General features: G+C 41.8%; 1 protein-coding gene across 6 annotated transcripts in view; it reads right to left on the bottom strand.

Annotated features, from left to right (window-relative positions):
• Positions 1-21,628, bottom strand: part of nedd4l (NEDD4 like E3 ubiquitin protein ligase) — a 48,422-nt gene extending 26,794 nt beyond the window's left edge. For 4 of the 6 annotated variants that reach the window (XM_071898291.2, XM_078286320.1, XM_078286321.1 and 1 more), the window contains exon 1: positions 4,328-5,579. In XM_071898291.2, coding sequence (XP_071754392.2) covers positions 4,328-5,449 — 1,122 coding nt within the window. In that variant the 5' untranslated portion in view covers positions 5,450-5,579. Of the gene's footprint in view, positions 1-531; positions 568-4,327; positions 5,580-10,194; positions 10,249-10,682; positions 10,722-12,882; positions 12,965-19,001; positions 19,076-21,330 lie in introns of those variants that run through there. The other 2 variants (XM_078286323.1, XM_078286324.1) reach the window with 2 other exon arrangements.
• Between the last annotated feature and the right edge of the window lie 4,893 nt (positions 21,629-26,521).

The following is a 26,521-nucleotide window of genomic DNA, read 5'->3' as shown; positions in this document are numbered from 1 at the left end:
GAGTCCCATCCAGAAATAACCTCTAGCCTTGTTCTTGAACAACCTGTGTTGATCTGAAAAAACTTGGATAGTTGCAAAACAGTAAGGACCACTTAAACATTTGGCCAGTGTCTATCACTACAGTCTACTGAAATTAATTAATTTACAACTTTTGCTTTAGTTTGCTGACAGCGCTATTATCCTCTCTTCCTATCCAATCAACACAGATTTCCACAAGTGTCCAAGTAGTAGACTCAGTCTAGGGTTTATTTATGGACAGGCCTTTGGTATCACTTTATAGGAGAAGAACCAATGAACCCAGCAAGGAAAAATAACATCAACCGCCACCAGGAGCCAGGTCAGCCAGACAGAGGGGGAGAAGGGTAGAGGTGGCAACAGGAACAGGGTAGAGCCAGGGAGAGTTTGTGTTTCAAATCAAAGGAGCCTGTAGTGTGTCCATCCTTCCCTTGTTAATAAAGACTAAGAGTAAGAGGGGAGATTGGCAGGTGATTGAGCCACACAGCAGCAGCCCACAGTGGAGGCAGTGATTACCTGTCCGAGATGGAAAAGCCCATTCTTGGAGACAGCCTGTGTGTGGGACACAATTGATTTAGACAACAGGCATTAACTATCATTAGTGTCTGTTTGTAGAGTAGACACTGGTTAACAGGGTGTGGGTGGATTATGGAAATGTCTGAGATTTCAGTCTACTGTGAAGAAATATTAAGAAACACAACAAAACAAAAAAAGTCCAGCCCTTATAAATTGCAGGTGTACATGGTTGGTGGTTTCTTACAATATGCAGGCCTAATATTTCACACTGACTCCAGGCAAAGGTGTACAACAACAACAACCACACAAGTTAGTCACATATCTATTCTGATCAACAGTAGGAAAGCAGTAAAAGCTTCCCACCACAGTTAACAGAACTGCAATTCAGTGGTGAAAGGTTACAAATGAGTCACAGAAAATAGAAGTGTTATTAATGCACAGGCACGTAGGACAGATACTTATGAACGCACATGTGCTCTCTCTCACACACCCACTCACACACACAGTTTAAACTTTGTTTTTCTTGGGAAAAGCCAGAGTCACTACTTTGTAGATAACTACAATATCTGCTGCATAACCAAGTAATTCAAAACAGTGAATGGTAAGCTTTAGTTGAACTGTGAAAGACCAACAAAAACAACCCGGAGCACAACAAGAGAAAGTATCATATCACCATGTATTCTGCTCTAACTAGCCTCTCTCACCAGTGATGAGTCACTATGAACAGTTACAGTCTTGACCTGGAAATCTCATTTGCTACCAGGCCTGGCCTTGTGAAAGTGCTAGCTTTTTGCTCTGTAGTTAGTATCCTGTACTACAGGCAGTAGCAGTAGTAGCCCATAGGATACCTGCACTCTAGGGAGCGTAGTACATGGCAGTTTTTTCATAACATTCTGTCCTCAACCATAACAAGCATTTTAAGTTATGGGTATGTGTATGAAGAGGGATATATCTGCAGAGTCATCACAGGGTCACAGCTGAGCCTGCAGCTGCCTCCTAGGGCCAGGTTACACCGAGAGGGGGAGGGTGCCAGAGATGGAGAGGGAGAGAGCAAGAGGAGGAAGAGAGATGGAGAGTGAAAGTGGTAGAGAAGGTACAGTGTTAAGAGCAAAAATATGGTGGGATGAAAGTAGGTAAATTGATAAGAATAAACAATGCTTAGCTATACTGCATTGATGTGGTTGGGTGGCACAGCTACATGAAGGACTGGAACAGTAAAGGATTGAGAGTTTATAGGAATGATATAGGTCAAAATGGTTCAAGTCCAGGCTGGCACTATGGTGTGAAAAGGTTGTCTCACCTACTCAACAGTCTCCGAGTTGACACAGTTGAATTACAATGCCTTGCCACTTTGAGGGATCGGAGCTGGCAGAGAAAGCCCTTCACAACAATACCAATCTGAATCCCTCTCACATGCAAGAGGACTAAAATAAAGATGGAGCCCCCCCCCCCCCCCCCCATCTCAGGTAAATATAGCCAGCCCAGTGGCCTGCAAGAGCTCTTTGTGAATGGCAACTGGGGGGTCTAAGCAGGGCCGTGAAGAGGGCATGGCACGCCGGCATAACTGTCTGCAGCCAATCTAGCTGGCACACACACAAACACACACAAACACACACAAACACGCGTAGTATCACATGCAGGGCTTTTTAAAGGGGCACTCCGGCTACAGGGTACCAGCGGGGGAAGACCTGTCATTATAGTCTATATGAGGATTTCCCTCTTGCATGAGAAACAGGCTGCCCCGGGGTAACACAACACCACGTGTCTTAAAAGAGGGAAAGGAGGAAGTGTTTAAAATACACCTGATGTATGGTCTTAAGTGCTGTCAAAAATACTGCAAAGAATCTATAGATGTAGTAGTGGGCTATGGCCAATGTTAGCGAGCCAATCACTTCATCAGTCTAATCTACTCTGACTCGTTTCTGTCTCTAAAGACTCGTTCTCTTCTTCAGGCTCTTTCCAAAAACCAAATATTTGCCATCTTGTATGAAATAGCTAAAGTACTTAAACTTCCCACTCTGACAATTAGACTAGTCTAACCTGAGAACCTAAGACCAGTCTAAGGCTTAGACTAGACTTAAACTTCAACTAAACTTAAACTAAGTTTATGCAACTGGCCCCAGTTCTGTGACTCTGACGACAACAAAAACAGAGAGATATTTCACGAAATCAGCTGCATTCTATGGAGTCCAACATTTGAGTTCACGGTTGCATTGCTCGTCAGGCTGCGGAAATCCTGGTGGCATTCCTCAAGTGTCACTGGTTTACCAGAAATGCCATTCATATGATAAAAGCCCTGCATATCCACTGTAATGGTGCAGTCTTTGTGACACACAGGGTTTTGAAGCTTCCCAGAGACTATTAAGGTTCACACTTTTGTTCTGTATTAGAAAAACAAGAACTGTGACTGCTTACAATATTTGGTGTGAAAGGTACAGGTTGTAAAAATAGAAAAAGCAGAAGGCAGGCAGAATATTAAAGTTCTTTTTTTAGATTATCCCTACAGCCTCCTGGCAGATAATCCTCCATAAGAAAGCACTGGGAATAATCCTTACATAGCCAATGATGACACCACCAACACAAATCTCTACTATATATTACTGCTATTTACAGATGCAGCTTGAGATTTGAGTTTACCCCCCCCCCCCCCCCCCCCCCCAAAACATGATCACATTCAGTAGGCTACTGAAAACTGCCATGAAGGCAAATATCTAAAGTAAATTTATAATATGATAGTGATGCTTTGCAAGTGATGAATAAATATGGGATACTGGGAGTGGAGATTTTTTTACTCTGAGTGAGATAGAAAAAGAGCTCAAGTCGTACATGAAAGGCAAAGAGACAGCTACATCAAAAGACTCCAGGCTTTCAGGAAATGTTGATACTGATAGCTTGTTAAACTTCTTGATCGTCATTTGGGCTGTAATGACATCTTAGTTCTTAATCACTCGCAGAGCAGCTGCGGGGATAGAGATCCATACCAGCCTAGAGCCAAAGAAGACATGCCGCCTGCCTGCTTTCAAAATCAACAACCACACTCGAAACAGACTAAAGATAGAAACAGCCAAGTCTCAAAGAGCACTGCCTGCAGTTAAGTGTATTACCAAAAGTTAGAGTCACACTCCAGTGAATCAGAAGGCAACAAGTGCATGAGGAGAAATTATCCATTTATCCTAAGCCTATTCCTGTTTTCCTTTCATGACTGAATTGGCTGATGTGTGTAAAAACCTCAAATGCCTGCGGTTGTGAAGTGAAAGAAAGCCGGTGTGTGTGGTTTAGCTCAGCAACTCCCGGTCTGGGCTTTTCACTTCCCAGAATGTCACCACCCTCTTCCTGCCCCATCAGATAATGGGTTCTCTACTCATCTGGGCCGGATTCAATAAGATGAAATACTAACTAGTTCACAGTTTAGATGTTAAATATTATAGAGATCCCACCAAGTTTCCGTAAGTTATGTGGCAGAAAGTCCACTCTGCTTTCCTTCTATCTGTTATATTCTACAGCCCTACTGAATGCCACCCCCCCCCCTTCTTTGACCAAAGTAAATACGAGCCATCATGTACTCAGCCAAAAGCCCTAAGAGAAACAATACCTTTTCCCTGTGTTTGCTTACCATTCATTCTCAAATTGATTTCTTTAAAATAATAAATCAAAATTATTGGTGCAACACTACATTTTATGAAGCCAACATAATCAGTTGAAGGAAATTTAAAACAAAGATCTTTTCACACATAGCTTTAGACCAAACCTTTAAGAGATAATAGTCCTAGTAAAGTTTTCCATCAATAATCTTTACCTTGGGATTATTCCTGGTCGAGTCATTGCCAAAGCTTACATCCTGATCTCCACCCCCGCCCGGGGTAAAATATATCTTGAAATGAGGCTGCCTTCTGGGAGTCTCCCCACCGATTTTAAAAGTGCAACCTTTAGATCTGTCATTTGCTTCCATTCTCTGTGTCTCCATCTCTGTTTGGTTCTCCTCTGTAGCTTGGCTATCTGCACCAGATCTCTTGTGTTGATTCTCCAGAGACAGCCTCTGTTGGGACAAGCTTCTCTCCAGGCGAATTCGAGGGTAACGCACCACACGGCCACCGTTGGAGCTGGCAAAGCCCGGATCAGCGAATTCTCCCTGGGATGAAGCAGCCTGTTGCCTCCCCTGGCTCTGATCCTGGCTCTGATTTTGCTGGAGCTGAAACACCAGTCTCTGCGTTCCACCATTAACAGCAGAGCCTCGGTCCAAGCTCTGCTGCTGAACAGACCAGCCAGTACCACCATAAGGGAGGATTCTGAAGTGTTGGACGTCAGAACCATCAGGAGAGTTTCTCTGGATACAAATCCCACCAATACTGATACCTGGTTGGCCTCTGTTGCTCACAGAATGGCCATTGGAACCAATACTGAAGACCCTGCGTTTGGGCAGGTCCGGCTCTGTAGGATAACTTGGCGAGTTTAAAGTATCTGGGCTGTAGTACGGAGGAGGTGGCGGTCGTGGAAAGTCGGTTTGGACCAGTGGTTCGGTGTAGGCGGGAGCAGGTCCTGGAGGAGTGTAACAGGGTGGTGGGCCATCATCAGCGAGTCCACTTGAATCACTATTGCCTGGTCCATTGGAGCGCTGGAGGGAGATCTGCATAGAAGAGCTCTTGGTGGGCCGCGGCTCAGCTGTGGGGGTGAGCTGGGGTATGAACATGGAGGAGCTGCGTTTAAGCAAAGGCTCCGAGCCCGGAGCCACAGAGCTAGGTGAGAAGCGTTGCATGGCTTGCTCCTGAGATGGCCTCGACACTGGAGGTGGCTGCATGCGGAATGACATGGCCACATCGTTGTCTCCCTGCTGCTCCGCGGAGTCTCCTTCCAGTACCTCCAGCTCCGGTGCTGTGTTACTGCGGCCTGAACCAAAGTAGAGACGCAGACGGTGGGACATTTTCACCTCGCGCCCTACAGCTCCCTTTCTCTCTCTCTCTCTGGCTGTTTGGTTCTCTCCTCTGGCTCCCGTCTCTGTCTCTGAGTGTCGCCCACTTCTCTCCTTTGGCTGGCTAGCTGGCTGATCCCCTTTTTTCTTCCACTCTCTCTCTCTCTCTCTCTCTCCTCCTCCCCCCTCCCTCCTCCCTCCTTCCCCCTCTCCCTCTCCGAGTCTCTTCCACAACTTTCCCTCCTACAGTAAACTGTATAAAGGAAAGAAGAGCAGCAAACTCACACCACAAAAACAAAAGACACACTGCAAGAGAGCTGACAACTTGAGGCTACACACTCGAGAGTGGCAGAGTGGAGCCAAAAGAGAGAGAGTAAGGGTGAGGGGGAAAAAAGAGAGGGAGAAACAAAAAAAGAAGGATCCCTGTATGCCAAACTCTTAGCACTACCGAGCAATAGCGACAGACAGCAGAAATAGCCTGAGCCGAGTGACGGCCAGCATTCCTGGCATGATTGGATAAGAGCGGCCGGCGCTCCTGGTTTCCGAGGTGACAGTGGGCTGCTTGTCAGTCATGTGACTGCAAATGGCTCCACCACCTCCTGTTGCAACCCCATGCTGCCCTCAAGTGCCTGTCCCCCACACACATCTTACCTACCACCCACATCCCCCCTCACTCCACAATGTCTCTTTTTACCCCCCAGTATCCCTGTCCCCTCACCTCTCATCAATTTCTGTTATCCCCTCCTCTTCCAGGCTGATGATGATCTCTCCTCCTCACTCCAAGTTCTAGACAGTCTGGTGGTTTTTAACCCCCATAACTCAACCTGACCTCCCACTTCATTCTCTTACCTAAAATTGCTCTGAGTTACAGGAGCCAAGTACTTGTAGAAATACAGAGACTGTAAAAGTTCTTGTAGAAGCACAGAACAATTCCCCAACGACCCAATTTCCCACTCACTAAAGATCATTAAAGTCTCATCTTATCTGAACATATAATTGCTGAACATCATCTCTCACCACCCCTCCCTCAATTGCTCTCCGCCCCCATACTGTCTCTTTTTAACTGCAACAACTCCGGGCCAAACTAACAGCACCCTCTCAGCTGCCCCTGATCTGCCAGGACACCAAGCCTCAAAGGGGAGGAAGAGAGAGGGAAGTTGTGAGGAAGAAAATTGACAGGGGGGAGAGAGCGGGGGAGTGGGAAAGGGCAAGACCAGGGTCTGGACACAGCTGGGACAGGCAGTAGAAGAACAGATCCATAAATCTGGGTGCAACACACATACACAAACACACATCCATACCCCCTAGCAACTGGTACATCGGTCACAATTAGAGGAGATGATTTCCTTCCTGAACTCCCTACTAATACCAAATATAGCCCATAGTCCCACTAAAAATGCAAAATTCACCATCAAATCTCAGCCCTGTTACTTCCTGTAGTTTGGAAACACAACATAGAAGCATAAGGAAGTGGATGCTAAAAATGGACCAGAAAAAAAGACAGCAGCAGAATGAAGAGCAGAATATCTGACAGATTGCAGCTTTGATAAGGAAAACCCCGTAGTCCTCTCAGGGGAAAGCAATCCAAGTCTTCTTCAAACAGAATAGACATGAGCCGTCTCCCATACACAGCCAAACACTTAACTGCCTGGTGGTTTTATAGGCCACTCTGCTTGCTTCCAAATATCACTGAAGATAAGACTCAGCTGTGATCATAGACTGCAATGCAAGCTGAACTCAAGCTCACTTATCATGATGCTGCAGCTTTTGTAATAAGTTAGGCTACAGTAGAGCACATGATAAAACAAGATGCATTAGAGACACTTTAACATCCAATTTGATCAAATACATCTGTGTCCAAAGTAACTACTGATACTGAAAGGTAGATCTGAATGAGTATGGACAAGCAATCAAAGCAAGTATGACTGATTTATCTCCAGTCTCTCACTTTGAACAAGCTTAATGTAATCCAAGATACACCATGGGACAGATTAAAATTTTAGAACAGATTAAACTTTTGGATGATATGGATATGTTTCACTGTTTTCATTCCTTGTCCAAGGAGAACCTGGGTCAACATCTTTCAAGATGGAGGTTACTGGTCTGAAAGGTAATTATATGGGTTTTCTCTGTATGAAATCTCTGAATGAAACCTCTGCATCTAAAGGCTAGCCATCATGACTCAACCAGTGCACAGATGAGAGAATGTGTAATACTGACATATAGCAAAGAGATTCCTCAGCCTATCAGAATTCAAACAAGTGAATAAATGGGGGTTTTAGGCTACTTGGCCGCATGTAACACTATGTTGCCCTGAGGCTAGACTTAGTGGGGGAGTTGTCTGCCTCCACACAGAGAGAATGGACAAAGCTTCTATGATAATGTGGCCTTTCAGACGCGTATGGTCTGAAAAGTGTCTGCCTTGTTCGAACCTCCATGACTGCCAAGACCTATGATCCAGTCCTCAGTGTGTGTCAGCCCGTCTGTGTCAAAAAACAAGCTGCAGTAGTGACAACCCGGCCACTTATGGTGCACCATAGAGGGAAAGGGAAGAGAAAAAAAAAAGGAATGGTCAAGAAGAAAAAAAAGGAATGCTGTGGATTGTGGACAACAGGGCGACAAGGAGACAGGCAGCATTGACTGGAGGCAGAGCAACAGCCCAAGGGAGAAGACCGTGTCATCCAGGGAGAAATCACGGCTGAGCGCCCAGTTATACTCAGTGATGATACACTGGCTACAGTGTTAGGTACAGTCAATAAATGTGTGTGAAATGTTATGGAGAATATCGTGTATAAAAAATAAAATGCCAAAGCATGGACCAATGGCAGCGAGCCCAGTTTACAAATGACATAACATGCCTCCTTCAAACAAAGTACTGTAATGTACCTCCACTCCACTCTTACACTCTATGTTAAACTGTCTTTAATACATTTTAGTCATTTAGTTGACACTCAGTTTACTTGACATTTAGTTTATCTAGAGCATTAGTATACCTACAATTTCGCATTACTAAGCCATCATCTACCACAAATACCATAACACAAAGCTTAGTTTAACTTTTCAGCCATCCCTTCTGACAAATAAACCATAAATTAATGCACGCAGGAGGACCAGCAGCCCACTCAAAAGAAATATTGGCCAGTGGTGGGAGAGCTGCCTTGGCATGCACCTAGAGTCAGACAGGCAAGCACCTCCTCAGACATATAAGGAGACGACCAGGCTTGAGGCTGCCTGTGCTCTGCTCTCTTGTCTTGTCCTCTTCTATCCTGCGACAGTAAGACTGCGCCAGGAGAGCTCCCACTGCGCTAAGGGAAAACCAGAGCTGCCCTTTTCCTAGAGAGCCGAACGCCAGCAGGTCCCCCGTCAACAGGGGAATGTAGAAGGTGCACAAACAACCCACACCTGTATGCAGCGATTGCATGAGTATATGAAACATGGACAGTGCACATAAAAAGTTAGAGAGTTAATCATAACAGCCACATCTCTGCACTTAAACCCATCGGGGAAAGGAGAAAATGCAGTGTCTATCATATTACAAAGACGGGAAAGACACTTCCCAAACTCTTGGCCTCCCACATCGTTCCTCCAACCACAAAAGCAGTAGCCCTGAACCTGTGAGACCCCAACCGAATCCGCCTTATCCAGCCAAGAACACCAGTTCTCTGTCGGGCTGCCTCCACTGTTTGTTATATCAAACATCAAACTGAACATCCAGAGTTACTGAATAGCCATTAGAAATAAATATCACCATTCATTATCCGACAACCCCCCTCCAGGGAAGCCTTTGCTTCCTCCGCAGAACAATGTCTTAGGACGCCATGTCAATAACCATTTCACTTTAGTCTCCACTGTTTTAAGAGCACGGTTAGCCACGGTGGGGGAACCTTTATACCAGACAACTGGATGGATAGAGAGCATGGTAAATTGATTACCAAGGCCTACTTCTCCTGCTTTTCTTTACTGTGGCATTTGACATTATGCAGAAATTTAATCTAGTCGTCATGGCAACTGAAAGCCTACGACAGGCTTAATTTCACAAGTCTAGGAAACCAGTGTTCTCTTCCATGGTAGAAATCTGAGAAATTAGGATTTGAGCACCACAATGACATAAGGGGGGTGTAGGAGTTGTTAGTGGACCACAGTCTTAAAAGGTTTTTGTTTCTTTGAGAGAATACCTGCAGATAGACAAGCTGTATATATCCTCCCTCCCCTCTTCCCCACCAATGCATTTCCTTTGCTTCAATTCAAAATCATAATACTGCTGTAAGAGTCCGTAGCTAAAATCCTGTGAAATCAAATCTGGCAATGTGTCAGAGAGTGCACAAGAGGATTCCTGTGAAGAAATTAGGGTGCAGATAAAGAGTCCATGCAATTCAGATATATCAGGTCTATGATGGCTTACAGTAATATCAGTTACATTGCATTTGGATTCTGTTACAGTCATTTTTTAGAACCTGAATCTTTAAGGAAACCAGGACCATTATCATCATTAAGGACCATTATCACCAAAGTAGAACAAACAATACCAAATATGGCCAGAGATGTTATCAAGACAATGTCTACAACAGGAAGAAATACATTATGTGAAATCAATGAAAAAAAGCATGTTGCATTTGGTGTTTTTAAATTTAATTAAAAAATAAATCAACTACAGTGAAAGACGTCAGAACACAACAGACCAAAATAAAAAGGTAAAATGTGATATCATAAGTTACACAGGGGGTAAAGGGGAAGAGATGATGAAGTGTGAATCTTACCAATCTGTTTTCATCAAACACCTCAAAGAGCAGTCTGTGATTCTGAGGACACACCTGTGTTGGTAATGAAATGACAGGGGTGATGTTAGAGCAGTCATCCAGTGGTTATGTAGAATATAAAGCCAACACTTTGTAGGTAACTGCCTAACTGTTTGCCTTTGGGTAACAATAATTCACAACTACCAAAATAGTGCAGCTAAAAGATAGTTAATCTCCTCCTTTAATCGTTACACTACACTGACTGAACTATGATTCTTCTATAAATAACCAGTAGGCAGTAATCATATGCATGTGGCTTGGCTTGTAAACTTTAATATGATTTGATTATAGCGGTGGAGGAGATGGACTCAGTTCTCGGTTTAAATCTAGCATGACCACTAGAGTAAACAATATGTGCAGTAAGTCTTTCTGGAGGATGTATGTTGGGAAGAAAGGGAATTTGAGGTATATTGCAGTATAAAAAGTTATGCTTTTAAAACAGCACTCACTCTGAAGTAGAATTCCTCGTTCCATTTGGGATTGAGGGTCTGAAAAAGAAGACCAAGTATAGACATGGTTACACTAATAATTAATTAACCACTTACTGAAGCCTACTGAACATCATCACTCGTTTACAAAGAACAGAATTTGTTTGGGGGTTTTTTAAGATCATTTTCTTGGGGCATTTTTACCTTTATTAGATTGTTCAAAGTAGAGAGAGACTTGAAAGACTGGGAGAGAGAGAGAGGAATGACATGCGTCAAAAGGTCCTGGGCCAGATTCAAACCCAGGACGTCGCATTTACACGGTATGCACCTTAGACCTCTGAGCCACCAGGACGCCCCAGAAACTTATCCAAGAGGGAGTGAGAGAGGAGAGCCTGAGTGAGAAATTAGGCTTGATCTTGTGCTTCAATGATCCTCTTAAGTTGTTAGAGGAAGTTTGTAGCTTGCAACATGGCCCAATGATTGGCATTAGTCTCCAGATCAACAGCCATGAGGATTTCCACTGACTTGCTGGAGGGATCAACTCAATATGTGTCTGCAGAGCCTCTGTCCCTCTGCCTCTCTCTCACACATACCCAGTTTTATATTTTATTGGTCTGAGAACTATGTGACAGTTCTCATTAAAATGCCTTTGGTTATTGAAATGAAGCAAACACCAGAATGTCAATGAAGCCTTAATTTCACAAGTCTCTCTGATTAATAAACACTTAATATTTTACCGCAGCGATAAAATAACGTCTCTGTTAAAATAACTTTGCTGCGATATCAGCGTTTCCACTGAACCCATTGCCCTTGACAAAAAAACAAAACAATTATTTTAATGAAATATTGAAATTTTGAATGATAAAATAGCAAACATTTCCTGTATGCTATTCAAAATATCAACATTAGTTATGACTTTACAGCATAAGCCTGTGTGCACACACAGTATGAGGCAGACCAAGCAGCTCAGGGTAGGTTTTACCGACTAATAACAGTCTCTGACCTGCTTTAGAATACAATGTGGTTTTTTTCCAGTGCATCTTGCCATCAGCAACACTCATAGCTTCGACAACAAAGATGCCGGCAGAGGTGGCCCACTTTAAAGACACATAGACAGAGCCCATAGAAGAGCCTAGCAGTGATGCTTCCTTTTCTGCTCCACATAGCAGTGCATTGTCAGCTATTTATATCCTAGAAGGCAGGCATGGCCACTGGCAGCATATGTCTGCCTGCATGGAGGCCTGCGCTGCCTGACTCCAGCAGAGGATTGGCTGGCAACTAGCTGACCTAAACCACCGAGAAAGGAGGAATTTACAAAGAAATATGAAGCTGCTTGCAGAGTCAAACTGATGTCTATCTGGCAAGCATATGCGGGTATTACACAACAGACAGCCACAGTACAACAGGCTACATTGCAGTGCTCTGATCATCCAAGCTTCATCTTTGCATGTTATATATTTCCACAGACCTAGGCCTAGCCTTGGCCTATGAATAAAATGCTGTGCAGAACCGTTTGAGTATATTTTAAACCATGTCTAGTCCAAATCATTCCACAATGTTTGCACTGAATACAGACAGTTTTTTCTAAATTACAGCCCCTCTGAAATTTAAAGCTATTTTTTCAGTGAAGGTTACACTGAATAACAAGAAACAGCTCCCCCTGGTGTGAACAGATTTCCCCCCAGAAACAGTCCATTGGGGGAAACAGAGCTCAGCCTATGTCTCCCTCTAGACTCAGATAGTCTCTCCTAAACAGTGCCTTCCACTGGTTTCCCTCCTTCACAGATGACATGGTTAAAAAACACAAAGTGGAGAATAGGAGGAGCTAGTCATCTCAGGCCTGTGATTTACAAGGGGAGTGATCAAGGGCACATGTGAGTGATATTAAAGCACTGTTGCAATGACTGTGCAGTAAGTGAGTGGTGTAGGTGTGGGAGGAGATTATTGTGGTGGGCAGGGATGACCCTTCTGATACAATGAAAACAACAAAATACATCAGAGGTCATTATGCCTGAAGGAGACAGCCACAGGTCAAATTAGAATTATGTTAAGTCCATCTGCGTTTCTAATTGTACTTGTAGAGCTAATGATGGAAGGAAACGCAACTGGCCTAAGCTCCTCATGAGGGGAAAATTAACATTTGATAGCTGGACACAGGAAGGGAGCGGCAGTATGCTACAGATGGGCATGAGTCAAAGCCATTGTTTACCTTTGGACTTACCTTTTTAATGGTTTTCGTTTGGACTAAGGCGAGCTCTTTGTTTTCATCCGCAACATAGAGGGAAAGTTTGACGTAAGGATCGCTGCAGAAACAGACACAACAGAGAAACAAATCAGTGCTGTTTAAAGTGACTTTGAGCCTGTCACATTGCTTCGTTTGTCACCACACATCCAACATCAAATGTACAAATCTGCACCAAACACTCTCTTGCATGTACTGCACAAACTCCACCCAGTAACATTATGTTTACTTTACAGAAGTCTTAAAAGGAAGACAGGAATCCCCATCTGATTCCTTGTACCATTTACTCAACAATAGGCTACATCTAGTGCTTAGTGTGCCTACCTAATGTACCTTAGTTCTATTTCCAATCTAACAATAAATTTAACATGGCCACAGGTGTCAGAGCCTGTAGTGCTAGGCTAGGCTCTGTCACCCTGTCGGTTCCCAGACCTGAAACCTGAGCAGCAACGGACAACCCCGCAGAAAAAAACTGCTTGCATTAGGGTATTGTGAGATAAGGCTATAATGTCTTATTGACAAAGCATACTGCTAAGAATAGAAACAGCAAAACATTTTGAGGTGAGCGGGACAAATAGTAAGTAGAGTGCCTGTGACTGTGCCATTTAAAAATAGCCGGCTGGTTTATCTGAAGGTGCTGACAGGGTAGAAATCTCTAGTGAGTTCTAGGTAGAGAGGAGGGCAGCACTATTCATTAGGCAGACCAAGTCCTCTGCTGCTCTCCCAATAGGCCACACTAGGTTCAGTGTCAGGTCATAACCTTCCCAAATCCTTGCTTTAAAAAGGAAGACTTCACACGTTGTGTGTGTGTGTGTGTGTGTGTGTGTGAAGGCTGGCAAATTTGTTTTTTGTCATCAATTTGGCAGATTCTCACACATAAAATTGTCAATGTAAGGCAATAAAATTTAATCTGGATAACCGACCACTTTCACAAATGCAATCTGTATCTATATGCTATCCGGATAATGAACAAACCAATCACGCCATTTGCATTTATACCTGTATTTTTATATGCGTTCTCGTTGTCTGCATTGTGCATTCTGTCTGCATTTTGATCAGATCTCATTTTTTGTGTCACTATGCAAAGCAGGCAGCAGGTGGGGGGGGGGGATTGTCAACAGAAATGAACATGGCGGATGTAGAGTCATTAGACGAGATACTGTACAGCCTGGATTAACTTTTCATTTGCAGTGAGAAGGGTCGTCTTTTTCGATTCTTTCATAGTACACAACAACAACGACAAATAATGACAGGTTATTTATGCCTCATCAGCGTTTTCAAACTTTAGCTGCTGTGAACGCTACTACAGCGACTCCTTCACTGTGGATGAGGACGAGGAGTGATGACTGGTGGGAGCGGATCATGCTGGAGTCCTGAATGGAGGGCAAACTTCAGTTTGAGTCAAGACATTTCTACCCTGTGGGCGGTACTTTCTCACATATGTGAACATACTGTACGGATTTCATTTACACCTGGCTGACTCTGGCTGAGATCCGATCTCAATCTCAATGTGAGCCAGACTACCTCCGAAGGTCTGGCAGATCCGATCACATCCCCATCGCAATACGTGCTCTGTGTGTTTACACCTTTTTTCCCTTATCCAGATAAGATATGCAGATACAGATCACATTTTAATATCAAGTGTAAATAGGGTCAAAGTTTCCCATTAAGTGAACTTATGCTACCCCAATTATGGACTACTTAATTTCACAGCCTTTATCTGCTCCTCTAGTTAGGCTCCTGAAACAACTTCTCCTATCAAGACCAGAGACAAAACTGATTGCCTGTTAAAATTTGATTTTCTTGCCCCTGCATCCTTTTCCTTACATCCGCTACAAATTGTTTTGGAGGAGTGGAGTTGGAGGGGTTTCTCTTACATTCCTTCTAAGAAAGCAGCTGAGAGGGAGCAAAGAAAGCGGACACAAGGAATGGGGGAAAAAAGAGAACTGAGTTTCCTGTGCAGATGGAACCCCACAAAACTGCTCCTTGATTGCTAATTAACATCTCCAGGATCCCCACAGCCTCTAATTGTGTGTTGACGTGGTTCTGTGATGTGTTGTGACTAAACAAAAACAATGGGCCTACTGTATTTCAGCTACACTGAGACTCCTTCTTGTCTCCTTCCCTCTCTCAGTAATAATCCTGCTGAGGGAGACAGACAGGCTACTTCAGGTCAAGTCTGGGAGATGAAAGCGAGCATTCGTCACTGCATTCAAATAACAGCCAATGGATTCAAATGATAGCTTGGTCCACCGGTTGTTTGACAGGGCTCTAAAGTGCAACCATTTTTTAAAGAAAAGCGAGTTCATATTTGACTTGGTCGCATTAGTGCGAGTGGGGAGAAATGATTCATTTAAACAACCGTGTACAATCATTTTAATCTGTTCTTTATTTTACGTGTATTTATTTATATATTTGTAGTTAGTCATGTAGCCTATAATCACTTTTGCTCATCTTGGCTTCCATTAACCTTGACACTGCATTTAAAAAAAATCTAATTCTTCACAGTAACGGACAGTCACACGAACTTAAGTTAGTTTAACAACAACCACGTTGTCAATGGAAAGATGAAGCGGTCTATAGCGGAGTACTTTGAAAAGAAAAATGAGGAGAAGGGAGGGGAGAGAGAAAAGGAGACAGAGCCACCAAGTGGTGCTGATGATGCTGAGGAGGAAGGCAGGGAGCAGGAACAACAGGAGGAGATAGCTGCAGGCGCTGTCACCAGGATGACAGCAGAAAAGATTTATATTTAAATTTAAAAAACGCTAGGACCAAATCTTATGCTGGTGCCTCCGACTGACAAAGTTGGTAGCACCAATGCCACCAATGGAAAAGCTGTTTGATTGCACAAGTTCTCCAAGTTTCTATCCATCAACACCTCAGGGGAACACCAACAAAAGACAAAACCTCAGGGTCCTTCAAAAAGTCCAAAATAACAGAGCAGGACACTATAGAAGAAAGTAGAGTTGCAGAACAGTGGGTCTGTCTGGAGCAAACACAAGAAAAGAACAAGCCTGCAGTGTTTGAGCATCTTATGAGGTGACAGACTGCCAAGTCAGCGCTCTCTCTCCGATGGTAGCTCGCCACACATTGAGACCTCATTCAGTGTTTCTTCATTACATTACAGCTTTCTCCTGAGCCGAGCCGAGCCGGCCTGCCAGTAGGGCGTCAGGATGCTAACACAGGCACTCTGGCATGTGAGTAGCACTCACACAGTGCTGAACATGTCAGGCTCATTCCCTGACAATCTCAGTTTTCTCACAGCTCAGATACAACACAGTACCACAAACAATGGTAATACATCATGGGGATTGTAGTTCCAGACATGTATTAGAATTTGGGTGAGGGTTACACTAGTCTTAAGATGGTTTCAGCCAGATACCCACTGCATTTAAATCACATTTCAATGAAAAAGAAACCCCTTTTCCATAACTCTACCCAGGAAAAAACCTCTGATTCTCTGTCTGATTGCATGTCAGCTATGTTCCAAATGGGCGTTGTCCCATCTAGACTATTCTTTGACCTTATCACGCACACAGTGTACCAACAGAGGTTTGAGGGTGCTGGTAAGGATGCAATTAAAGAATGATGTTGGTAATGTGCAATCTCCAGTGAGGCAGCCTGTTCTGAGTATTTCCTGGGTAGGCCATTCCGGGAAGAAAACCCCTTCAGGCTGGGGGTTTTGTGTACTTATATCTTCTTTATTATCGTCCTCATTATTATTATTATTATCACACATTAATTAACTTATTTTTGGTTTTTATATGCACTGCTGTATCACCAAGCATATTCTTATTATTTTTTCTTACTGTTGTTATTATTAATTTAATTATTATTACTATCAATTCTATTTATTTATTTTATTATTAGTTTATATATAGGCTATATTTATATATAGATACTACTGCTATTTTATATGTTGAATTATTACTATATATTGTTTCTTCTTTTACTGATAGAGATGGTATCTGTAATGTCATAATTTGCATATTTACAAATGTTTCTGTACTTCGGTCTCCATTCTCAATAAAAATGTTCAAACAAAAAAAAAAGAAAACCCCTTCAGTGAAATCTGAAGACATTTAAGGAGGATCCAACTTGTACAGAGAAAAAAATAATCAATTTCTGTTATGATTAGGGCTGCAACTAACATCTAATTTGTTATCAATGAATCTATCCATGATTTAATATATAAATGGCTAAACGACAATCTCAATCTCAGTGACTAATTTACAATAGCAATTGAACATAATTGAACATTTTAAAGTTCATGGACATAAATTTTCATGTGGAGTAAGTCAAGTAAAACCAAACTATAGTTCAGCACAGTATAAAACAGGACCCAAATATGATACTGCATTACAAGTACGGCTAGCTATATTTGCATTACATTCAAATGTATAGATCTAGTCAGATATTTCAGCACACCTTTGTGGGCCAAAAAGATGACTATGAAGGCGGACTGAAAACTCAACACAGCCTTCTAAGAATTTGTACTCGAGGGAGAACCTGCTATATCACTTTTTCAACAATGTATCTGAAAATAGCAACATCACTGCAGACACTGACTAATGGTTGCAGCCCTCATTCTAATCTTCACTTCTGATGAGCTTGTTTTAAATTCTTTAGAGTAATACTCCCTACCTGTACCTCTACACCTCACTTGATTTATAAGATAGTGTTGAGCTTAAGCATGAAGTTAGGCCTTGGACTGTCAAAATGATGCATTTAGCCTGGACTAAGAAGGTAGTATTTTGCCATTTGTCACATGACCAGAGCAATAACTGATTAAGTGGTGATTGATGGTCACTCAATGGCGTACTATTCATGACTGACAGTGTTATTCTAGCAAGGCGAGTACAAAAAGGTAGGTAATTAAGATTCATCATGGGACATGAGTCACATTGCTTAGTCATGCAAAAAAAAATATGCAATCTTTAAATGAAACGCCACAGAGGGGCATTATGCAACATCACATAAATGTTCTGATAACAGTGGGTTACACTTCATCACAGAATCACCATTGGGGAAACAAGGGCAGCTTCACAGAATAGTCCTTTGATCAACGTAATGTTTGAAAGTTCAATATTTGTGTCTTGCTGTATCTTAATAAATAGCAGGTATGTTTAATTATTAGTTGAACTCTTTTATCTGTAAAGACTAAAATGGGAAAGTAAGTGGGTTATGAGTGGGATAGTGAAGGCAACTAGGTAATCATTGATTAGCCTAAGTCTTGGAGTTCAAGGTCTTTGTTTATTCATAAAAAGAGTGACTTTGGAATGTAGTGAAAGTGCAAAACACTGTATTGCCCAAAGTTGAAAGGACAGACTGAAGGAGACCCCCTAAGTCAAGGTAGAACACTATAGGTAGGGCAAGTTTCTCTGCTTGGTCCTACGTTGGGCATTTCTCATTTAAACGTCCCTGACAGATCATTCTCGTTAACCAAAGTATTTTGAATTGAAAAGAAATGACCAGCACTCCAAGTGTATAGACTAATATGTCTTCATTTATTCTGAAAACACGGCAGTAGCAACAGATGAATGCATTTCAGCTGTGATGCTGATGATGGCCGATGGCTGAAATGCGTTTCAGCTCCGACGCTGATGATGGCCGATGGCTAGAACACATTCGTCTGTTGCTACTGCATGTTTTAAGAATAAATGAAGACATATTAGTCTATACACTTGTAGTGCTGGTCATTTCTTTTCAATTCTGTTCTGTATCCGTTAGACCTTGCACCCAGTCTAAGATATATTCTTTGATATTTGAACTTTTTTGAGTTGTGCGTGCTATTTCCTGGTCTCTAACCAAAGTATTTTGCCTAGATATTGTGCGTTTCAAAAACTGTATGGCTGGAGCCCAGCAAATATGTCATCTTTAGAGAGCCAACACCAGCCAAAATATTACCTAGCCCAAGGCCTAGCTTGGCTAAACAAAGTGCAATGTCAACCCTGACCTTAGCTGCGTCCACAACCGGTGCACTGAACAGGCCTACAAAGCATTCTCATAATGATGAAGTGAGCAACAGTGTAATGACAGAGATGCTTCTGATGAAAAGAGCATGTTCTGGTGTGTCCCAAAAATCAGCTGATGCTCACCTGGCTCCAATGATGTCTTTCTTCGCCAGGTCGATTCCAGCAATGACCTTAACCCGCAGCACCCTCGTTTCATGCTGGAGAAGAAAGAGATGATGGATCGAGACATTTGATCAAACTCATGGAAAAATGATCTCATAATCAAGCCACTTCAAACATCTGAAACTGTTGGCAGCACTGACCTGCATTTTATAAGTTAATAACCCTGACCTAAATAGGATTGAGTGGTATTTCAAAGGCTTTCAAGACTAGCTTATTGCTGAAGGTTGCTGAGTGATCACAATATTCATGACTTAGCAGAAGAGATAAGACAAAACTCTATTAAACTACTGCAGAAAAATATATAGATAAAAAAAAAATATATAAAATATAAAAAATATATACGCAATGCAGGATTGGCTCATTAGTCTCTCTAGGAATGTTTCCTTATGTCTTATGACCCTAATGTTACTCTGTGTGCATGCACGCATCTTCTTCCAACAGCACCTCCTGCAGAGGAAACCTACTGCATGTTGTAGTCAACCTCAACCTACCTCACACCATGCTCCGTTTACTGCTTCGCACACACTTTTCCATACTACACTGCAACTTGAAATGCGCGTTAAACAAAAATCGATGACGTGCTGCTCCCCAGTAGGTAGGCTAAGTAATGTTTATGCCATATACATAATGGCTGACAACAAATTCTGTCACAGCTTTAATTATGATAAGTGCTGGAGAATGGGGGAGGGAGGGGGAGCCCAGGCCTACCCAGCTGTTACCTCAGGCCACGGCCTTGTTCAGAGGGGTGTAACATTACTGAATGTTTACATCACACTCACAGGAAGCTTATTGTCTTATGGAATGTGGGCCTATAATTGTCTTAGAAACTTGAGTCAAGCTCCGGTTTTAAGTCTGTAACACAGTGAATAGCCAAAAACTAGCCAACCCTTCCCAAAGTCCCTTGTGTTGCAGCGTGTGGAATGCTGTTATAATCAAGCCTTTTAGCTCTCCTTCCCATAATGACAGACTGACAGACACGGTTCACAGTGGGAGTCAAGGAGGAACTTAGTCAAGATACCAAAACAGATACAACTGGCTTGGTACCTGACTATCTCAGTTTCATTACTCTTACCCTGTGACATAAGGTATACCACTGACTGTTCTGATCCTAATACTAAAAAAACATAAATTGTTTCAGTCAATACACAAAATTTTAGAATTAAACAATGCAATATCACCAAGACCCATCAACTTAAAGATAACTGTGTATTTGACTAAAATAACAACCAGACCAAGGCTACACTAGCCTATATTTTGAGAGTCAACATAACCTAATACCTAATCCTTTGCATAGTATAATGAGTTGCCTGAGGCTAATCTTATATGCATCCTAGTGAAAAAGTGACTCTTTTGTCCACTGCTGTAAACAGACAGCTCAACAGTAAGAGACGCCCCCTATTCTCCTGTAAGAAATCAGGAAGGACATCTAAGAGTATTATTTTTATTCATCCATCTGGATCATCCCAAAAAATCTGTTGTCTTATTATTCCTTACCGCACCAGTAATGTCTAATAGATAGTTTGCTGATATGACTAAAGCAGACACCGTACAGTCACAATGATGATAGAGGCCAGATGATCAATTAGCAAATCATTCTATTTTTCAATTAGTAATCTTCACATGTCTGATTCGTGATTCATAATCTGTAAAACAACATTTTTATGATAACACTGATTTATAGGCTGCTTAACGTTATTTCCTCGATGGGTGTCAAAGGCAAGAGAGTTCACCGCATAGGAGTGGATAACGAGCTCCTTTGGCAATGGCAGATGAACATGCCATGGCTAAACTCTTCAAACTCGTTGTGTGGTCAACTAGCCATCACCAGCTCTGAACACTGACAACAGATGGTGTTAAAATCTGAACAGACAGAGTGGCTAACTGGTAATGCAGCCATGCATTTTCTACACAGATTGTACAATATCTAGCCTGCGCATCTAGGCTCCAAAATAGGCGCTGGTCAAGCTACAGATCGTTAATATATAATTTTTATTAAAAATTTTAAGCTTGTTCGATCGTACTCTACTGTCGTGTAATTTCTAGACTGTAAAGCCATAGTGTGCGGTAATCAGTGAAATAAAGGTCTGTAAACTAATGCCATGGACATGTAGACAGGGAGCAGGAAATTGACAGCTGACTTTCTATGGAATGTAGGACTTGTTAGCTTGATTATCCAGCTAATGTTAACGTTAGCTATATGTGGCTGATTGGCTGTATTGAACCCCCTGTTACAGAAACCTATCAGTCTTTGCTAGCTACATAACAAAGCTCCATTGATATTACAGCTTACCTCATCTTCTGAAAGTCCATATATTGGTTCGAAATTCGTAGCCATATAGCCTACGGTCCACACTCTACACACAAAAAAACAAGCCGCCTGGCAAAGCTAGCTAGCTAGCCTTGAACAATAAAGTCCCCTTTTCTCTCTGCCGTGCGGTGGTGGTGAGTCCAGAGTAAGAGCAAATCCTGGGCACGGCACGGTGGTTTCGTTTGCAGCAAGATAACGTAATCCTCGCCAGCGTGGTCTGCCGAGTCTACAACTTGGCAATTAAAACTATGCCTAAAATGTTTCGAGACAGCTCGCTTTTGTCAACTCCGATCTTATCCCCAGAAACGTTGTGACAGTTGACTTCCTCTAACCGGCTGAGCCAATCGCATGCCAGTATATCTGATTGATGATAACTGTAACCAACCAAGTGGATCGTGAATTCCTCCAAGCCCCACACCGGCCAATGAAACAGGCAGAGGGCGTGGAGCTGGAGTATGTGTGGTTTTTTTTCTTCTTCAGGGTGTGCGGGGCCTGTCTCACGAAGCAAGTTCAACACAGGCAGGGTATCTTTGCGATAGCTAGATACACAAAACCTAACAATGTCAATCCTAGCTAATAAGTCTCACTAACGGCGGTTATCAGCTCGCTCTGTCAACCCAGGATTTTCCAATCCTGCTATGAGCGCGTTCACATGAAGGGGGCGGGGTTTGTACCAAATAGCCAATCACATGCAACACGGACAAATCCAGAGCAGCCCATTTAATGATAAAATATGATAAGATTAAACTATTGATCACCGTGGAGAAATTAGGTCGTTGCAGTAGCAAAAGTAATATGACTCAAAGGGAATATAATACAAGCACATAACACAACTAGACTATTAAAATAAGCAATAACACAGTAGAAAATAATAAAATAATCAAACAATAAAAGCAATGAATTACAAATAATTGTGTAAACATATGCTGCCGGTAAAACAGTATTAGGCCTAGACTGTAAAAGTGGAAAGTATGGGAAACAATTTGGATTACTAAGATTTCTATTCTTATCTCAATAACAAACTATTATAATGAATAAATATGAGCAATTAAAAAACACTGTAGCAGCGAAAAGTAACACTGTTTCTGCTGCCAAGGCTGAAGGTAAATTGCAGATAGTGTGAATGTGTAAGTAAACAGGCTTATCACTGCCCCTTCATTAACATAGACTTCTCATTGATACAATATTGTGTGTGTGATCACATTGAGGTTTTGAAAAGATTTCATACTCACAAAGTCTGCCTCATGGGCTGTGGTGTTGGGAATATAGGCGCAATCTCTTGCATCAATCACTCTCGGGAGTTCTATGAAGGAATGTCAGCGCACTTAATATGCAACAGTAAATTTAATTAATTATTAATTGACTCTAGTCAAGGAATGTAACATAGGCTACCTGCTATTTGATAAAAACCCTCTTTTATAGCCAGAGTGGGCAAATGGCCTGGGAACACTCTAAACATGTATTATATCTATTATTATTATTATTATTATTATTATTATTATTATTATTATTATTATTGTTATATCTGATATAATAAATCATCAGGAAAAGCAAAGGGGTTCTGTCGTATCTAAACACTGTTTCCCTGCCAAGAGCCCTTGTGTTAATTCAATAGTATCTCCCTGTGCAGTTCTGTTTATTGCTTGTCTCATTCTTTTGAATGCAATTGTACTGGCCAATGTTTTTGTTCATATCGGGTTTGGTAACTGGAATTTTTCCAGTGAAGGTTAGGCCTATTAAAAAAAACCTCCAGGGATCCTGTAGGTGTGGTGATGTCATTTTCCCAGACAGCTGATTGGTGAGGAGGCGGGCCTCGTTTGGCCTGAGCTGAACCTGCTCGGGAGCAGGTTAGTTACCATGGTGATCACCCGCTGTAAAGTGAGACACCTTCATGAGACAAAAAACTCATCAGGGTTGAGGCCAAAGTTAGCTCTCTAACCCACTAACCTCGCCTGGTGAGACAGGCCCTGAGGCCTAACCGTCTCTCTTCCACTCTGGTGAACAACCAGTTTGCTTTGCTTGTCCTGTAGCGCCGCCCATAGACGTCTACTATTTTATAGAAAACGAGCAAACCTACCGGAGTGAAATGTGCTGTTTTAGCACAGCTTTCCTTGGAGTTACAACAAAATGTAGGCTACCTTACAAAGATTTAAAATTAACAAAACTAGAAATAGATATTTTATAGATTTCCCCACAGGGGATTAATAAAGTGATATAGCCTAAAGAAATTAAGAAATTAGTATACAATAAATAAACAGGCCTAAATAAATAACATAAATAAACAGGCAGATGAGTTAGTTTCAAGGTCACGTTTCTTTCTTTCTTTCTTTCTTTCTGTCAATCAATGTCAGACAAGAACTATAATAGCCCCATAAATCCCCCTCAGATAGCCTAATATGACGTCAACAGCAATGGTAGTTCTTCAAACTATACTATAATTGTACCTTCACCCATACAGAGACCGGGTTTTGCTTGGTTGACCCAAATGGATTCACCTAATCAGTTTAATCAAGGAGCACCGCTAGATGTCACTACACAGTCATAACTGATTCAATATGACATTTCAGTTGCCCAGCCGCTGCAGTGCATGCTACACATTGATGAGACACATTCACAAAGAAAATGTAATGCAGACACAACTTGATACGCTGATGTGTAAACGGTAGGCCTGCTGGTTAACTGAGGAGGAAGCCTGGCTGGGAACAGATCAGATCCACTTCACCCCTGGATGAATCTGTTTTAGAGACAACTGAATGAGCAATAATGAACGCTGACATGGGCCTACATACATGCACAAAAAACAAAAACACAAACATGCAAAACACATCCAACATAGGCTACAGATATGCATGCACAATAAAATGTGTTAATCATTAATGCTAAGATAAATTATGAAAAATGCATTGTAATAATAGGCCTAATGCACAATAATAGTTCATCAACAGAGCATCAACCACAAATTAAATGTGTTTCTGAATTGCACATGAAGTAGCTTCACTCATTCACCATGGATATGTCACATAATGGGACTTTTAAATCAATCTGAGGAGCAGATGGCCACATTATATAACATTATTGCTTCTAAGTAGAGCTGAAAAGGGGAGGGGCAGAGATTTCCCAAGCCACCCTTGACACAAAGCCATCATTTCAACTAAATGCTTGTTTGCTGCGCTGAATTTTCTCTTCAACTCCTTAATCCCAAATGCAAAAACTATAGATTAATGAGATTAAATGAGTGACATACTGTACATTGAGGCTTTCAAACAATCAAATCTCAAAATATTCTCTGAAATGAAGGAATTTCCGTTCCAAATAATGTGTTGCAGTGTTAGGTTGCATGAAAACATGATAAAAATGTTGTTCTGTCAAAATAAATTATGAGAGATTGGTTTTGCTATTCACTTTACAGGCAACCATCATAAGTACACAAAGACACACACGGTCACAGACATCACCACTGAAAACTGATGTCTCTTATTTCACTTTTATGGCAATTTTATGGCTCATTTTTGTCATAAAAAGTGCATATTTTTTGATAAGTTAAACACTTTAAGCATACAAGAGTTAAAAGAAAAATGCATGTGAAATATTTAATTTCTTCACATGATTTAACCTAATGTACTGAACACATCCCGCTGACCATATACCATTATCATTGAAATGATCAGTGTTCTTTATTTGGTTGTTCAATGTTCTTTATTTGGTTGGTTTTACCAAAAAAATACAATTTATTACTGACATGGATGGATGTCACTGGAAGTAAATTACAGCTCATAATTTCAAGCAAAGATTTTCAAGAAAGAAAGATAGATAGACAGACAGAGAGAGAGAGAGAGAGAGAGAGAGAGAGAGAGAGGAGAGGGGGGTTCATTTGAAGTTTATCCAGGCATATTAGTCAACCATTATCATCAACACACGTGTGTGTGTGTGTGTGTGTGTGTGTGTGTGTGTGTGTGCGTGTGTGTGTGTGTGTGTGTGTGTGTGTGTGTGTGTGCGTGTGTGTGTGTGTGTGTGTGTGTGTGTGTGTAATCTCCACAGCTGTGGCTTCCCAGAGCACATGCAGCCCCTCTGTTAGCCTCAGAACACAAGGAGCAATGAGGCTCCACTCCAAACACTCTGATCCAGGAAAGAGACGAGTGATTCTGGAGTGCAAGTTCAGTTCCCACCTGGCAACTTGGATCTTAGTAAACCAAATTTCATAATAAACTATGATTGAACTATGAACAACCATAACTTTAGCCATATTTTGTTGTAACTTTAACCGTTGTTATGATTCCAACATAACTTTAACCATATTTTGCTGTAACTTTATTATTTGTTAATGTATAACTTCAACATAACTTTAACCATATTTTGTTGTAATTTTAACATTTGCTATGACTTCACCATAACTTTAACCATATTTAGTTTTGTTAGACCAGTAGGCTCCACCATGTCATGGATGGTGTGGGTGGGCCACACAGTAGCAACCTCACATTGCCACACAACCAGCGTCTGCCTCAGTGAATTCAGTGAGATGGCTTCTTCTGGTACAGCGTCTCCAGCTCTCTAGAAGGAACAGTATCATACATTTGGTTGTGCTTTGCGTTGGTATTCATGTTTATTTAGCTGAGTAAAATAGTCTGTAGAAGGGTCAGCTGCTCATTGAATTGAATTGAATATTGTCCCTCCATATGAGTAGCTAGGGAAATTGACATGGCCAGCTTCTTACCGATCAAAGAGCAGAATAGCTGTTTTCCATGGATGGTTGTTACTGAGCTGCTGAGACGACTAACAAGCCGCTCACTCATAAACAGTCCAAAGCCAAAAGACATCTCAGGAGAAGTTACGTACTTCAAAGTAGAATTGAAATTGTAATGCAAATGTACATTTGTATACCACACATTTTCCTTCCAGGTTGTCAGATATCACTGGTTGTTATTTTCACTGATGTTTCATTCAGAGGATTTGTGTTTCCATAAATAGTTGGGATGACTTTTTGTTTAAGCATTTCAGCATTTGAAAAAAATATGTGGGTGTGTGTTCAATTTGTGCTCACTGATTCATAAAGTGTTCATATAGCAAAAGGTTCACACGGATACACAGAGACAAACAGAAAAAAAGACAGAGAGAGAGAGAGGGAGAGAGAGAGAGAGAGAGAGAGAGAGAGAGAGAGAGAGAGAGGGAGGTAGAG

The sequence above is a fragment of the Centroberyx gerrardi genome, chromosome 2 (genome assembly GCF_048128805.1).
Source record: "Centroberyx gerrardi isolate f3 chromosome 2, fCenGer3.hap1.cur.20231027, whole genome shotgun sequence".
Lineage (NCBI taxonomy): Eukaryota > Metazoa > Chordata > Actinopteri > Beryciformes > Berycidae > Centroberyx > Centroberyx gerrardi.
This window is presented reverse-complemented; position numbering and strand designations above follow the sequence as displayed.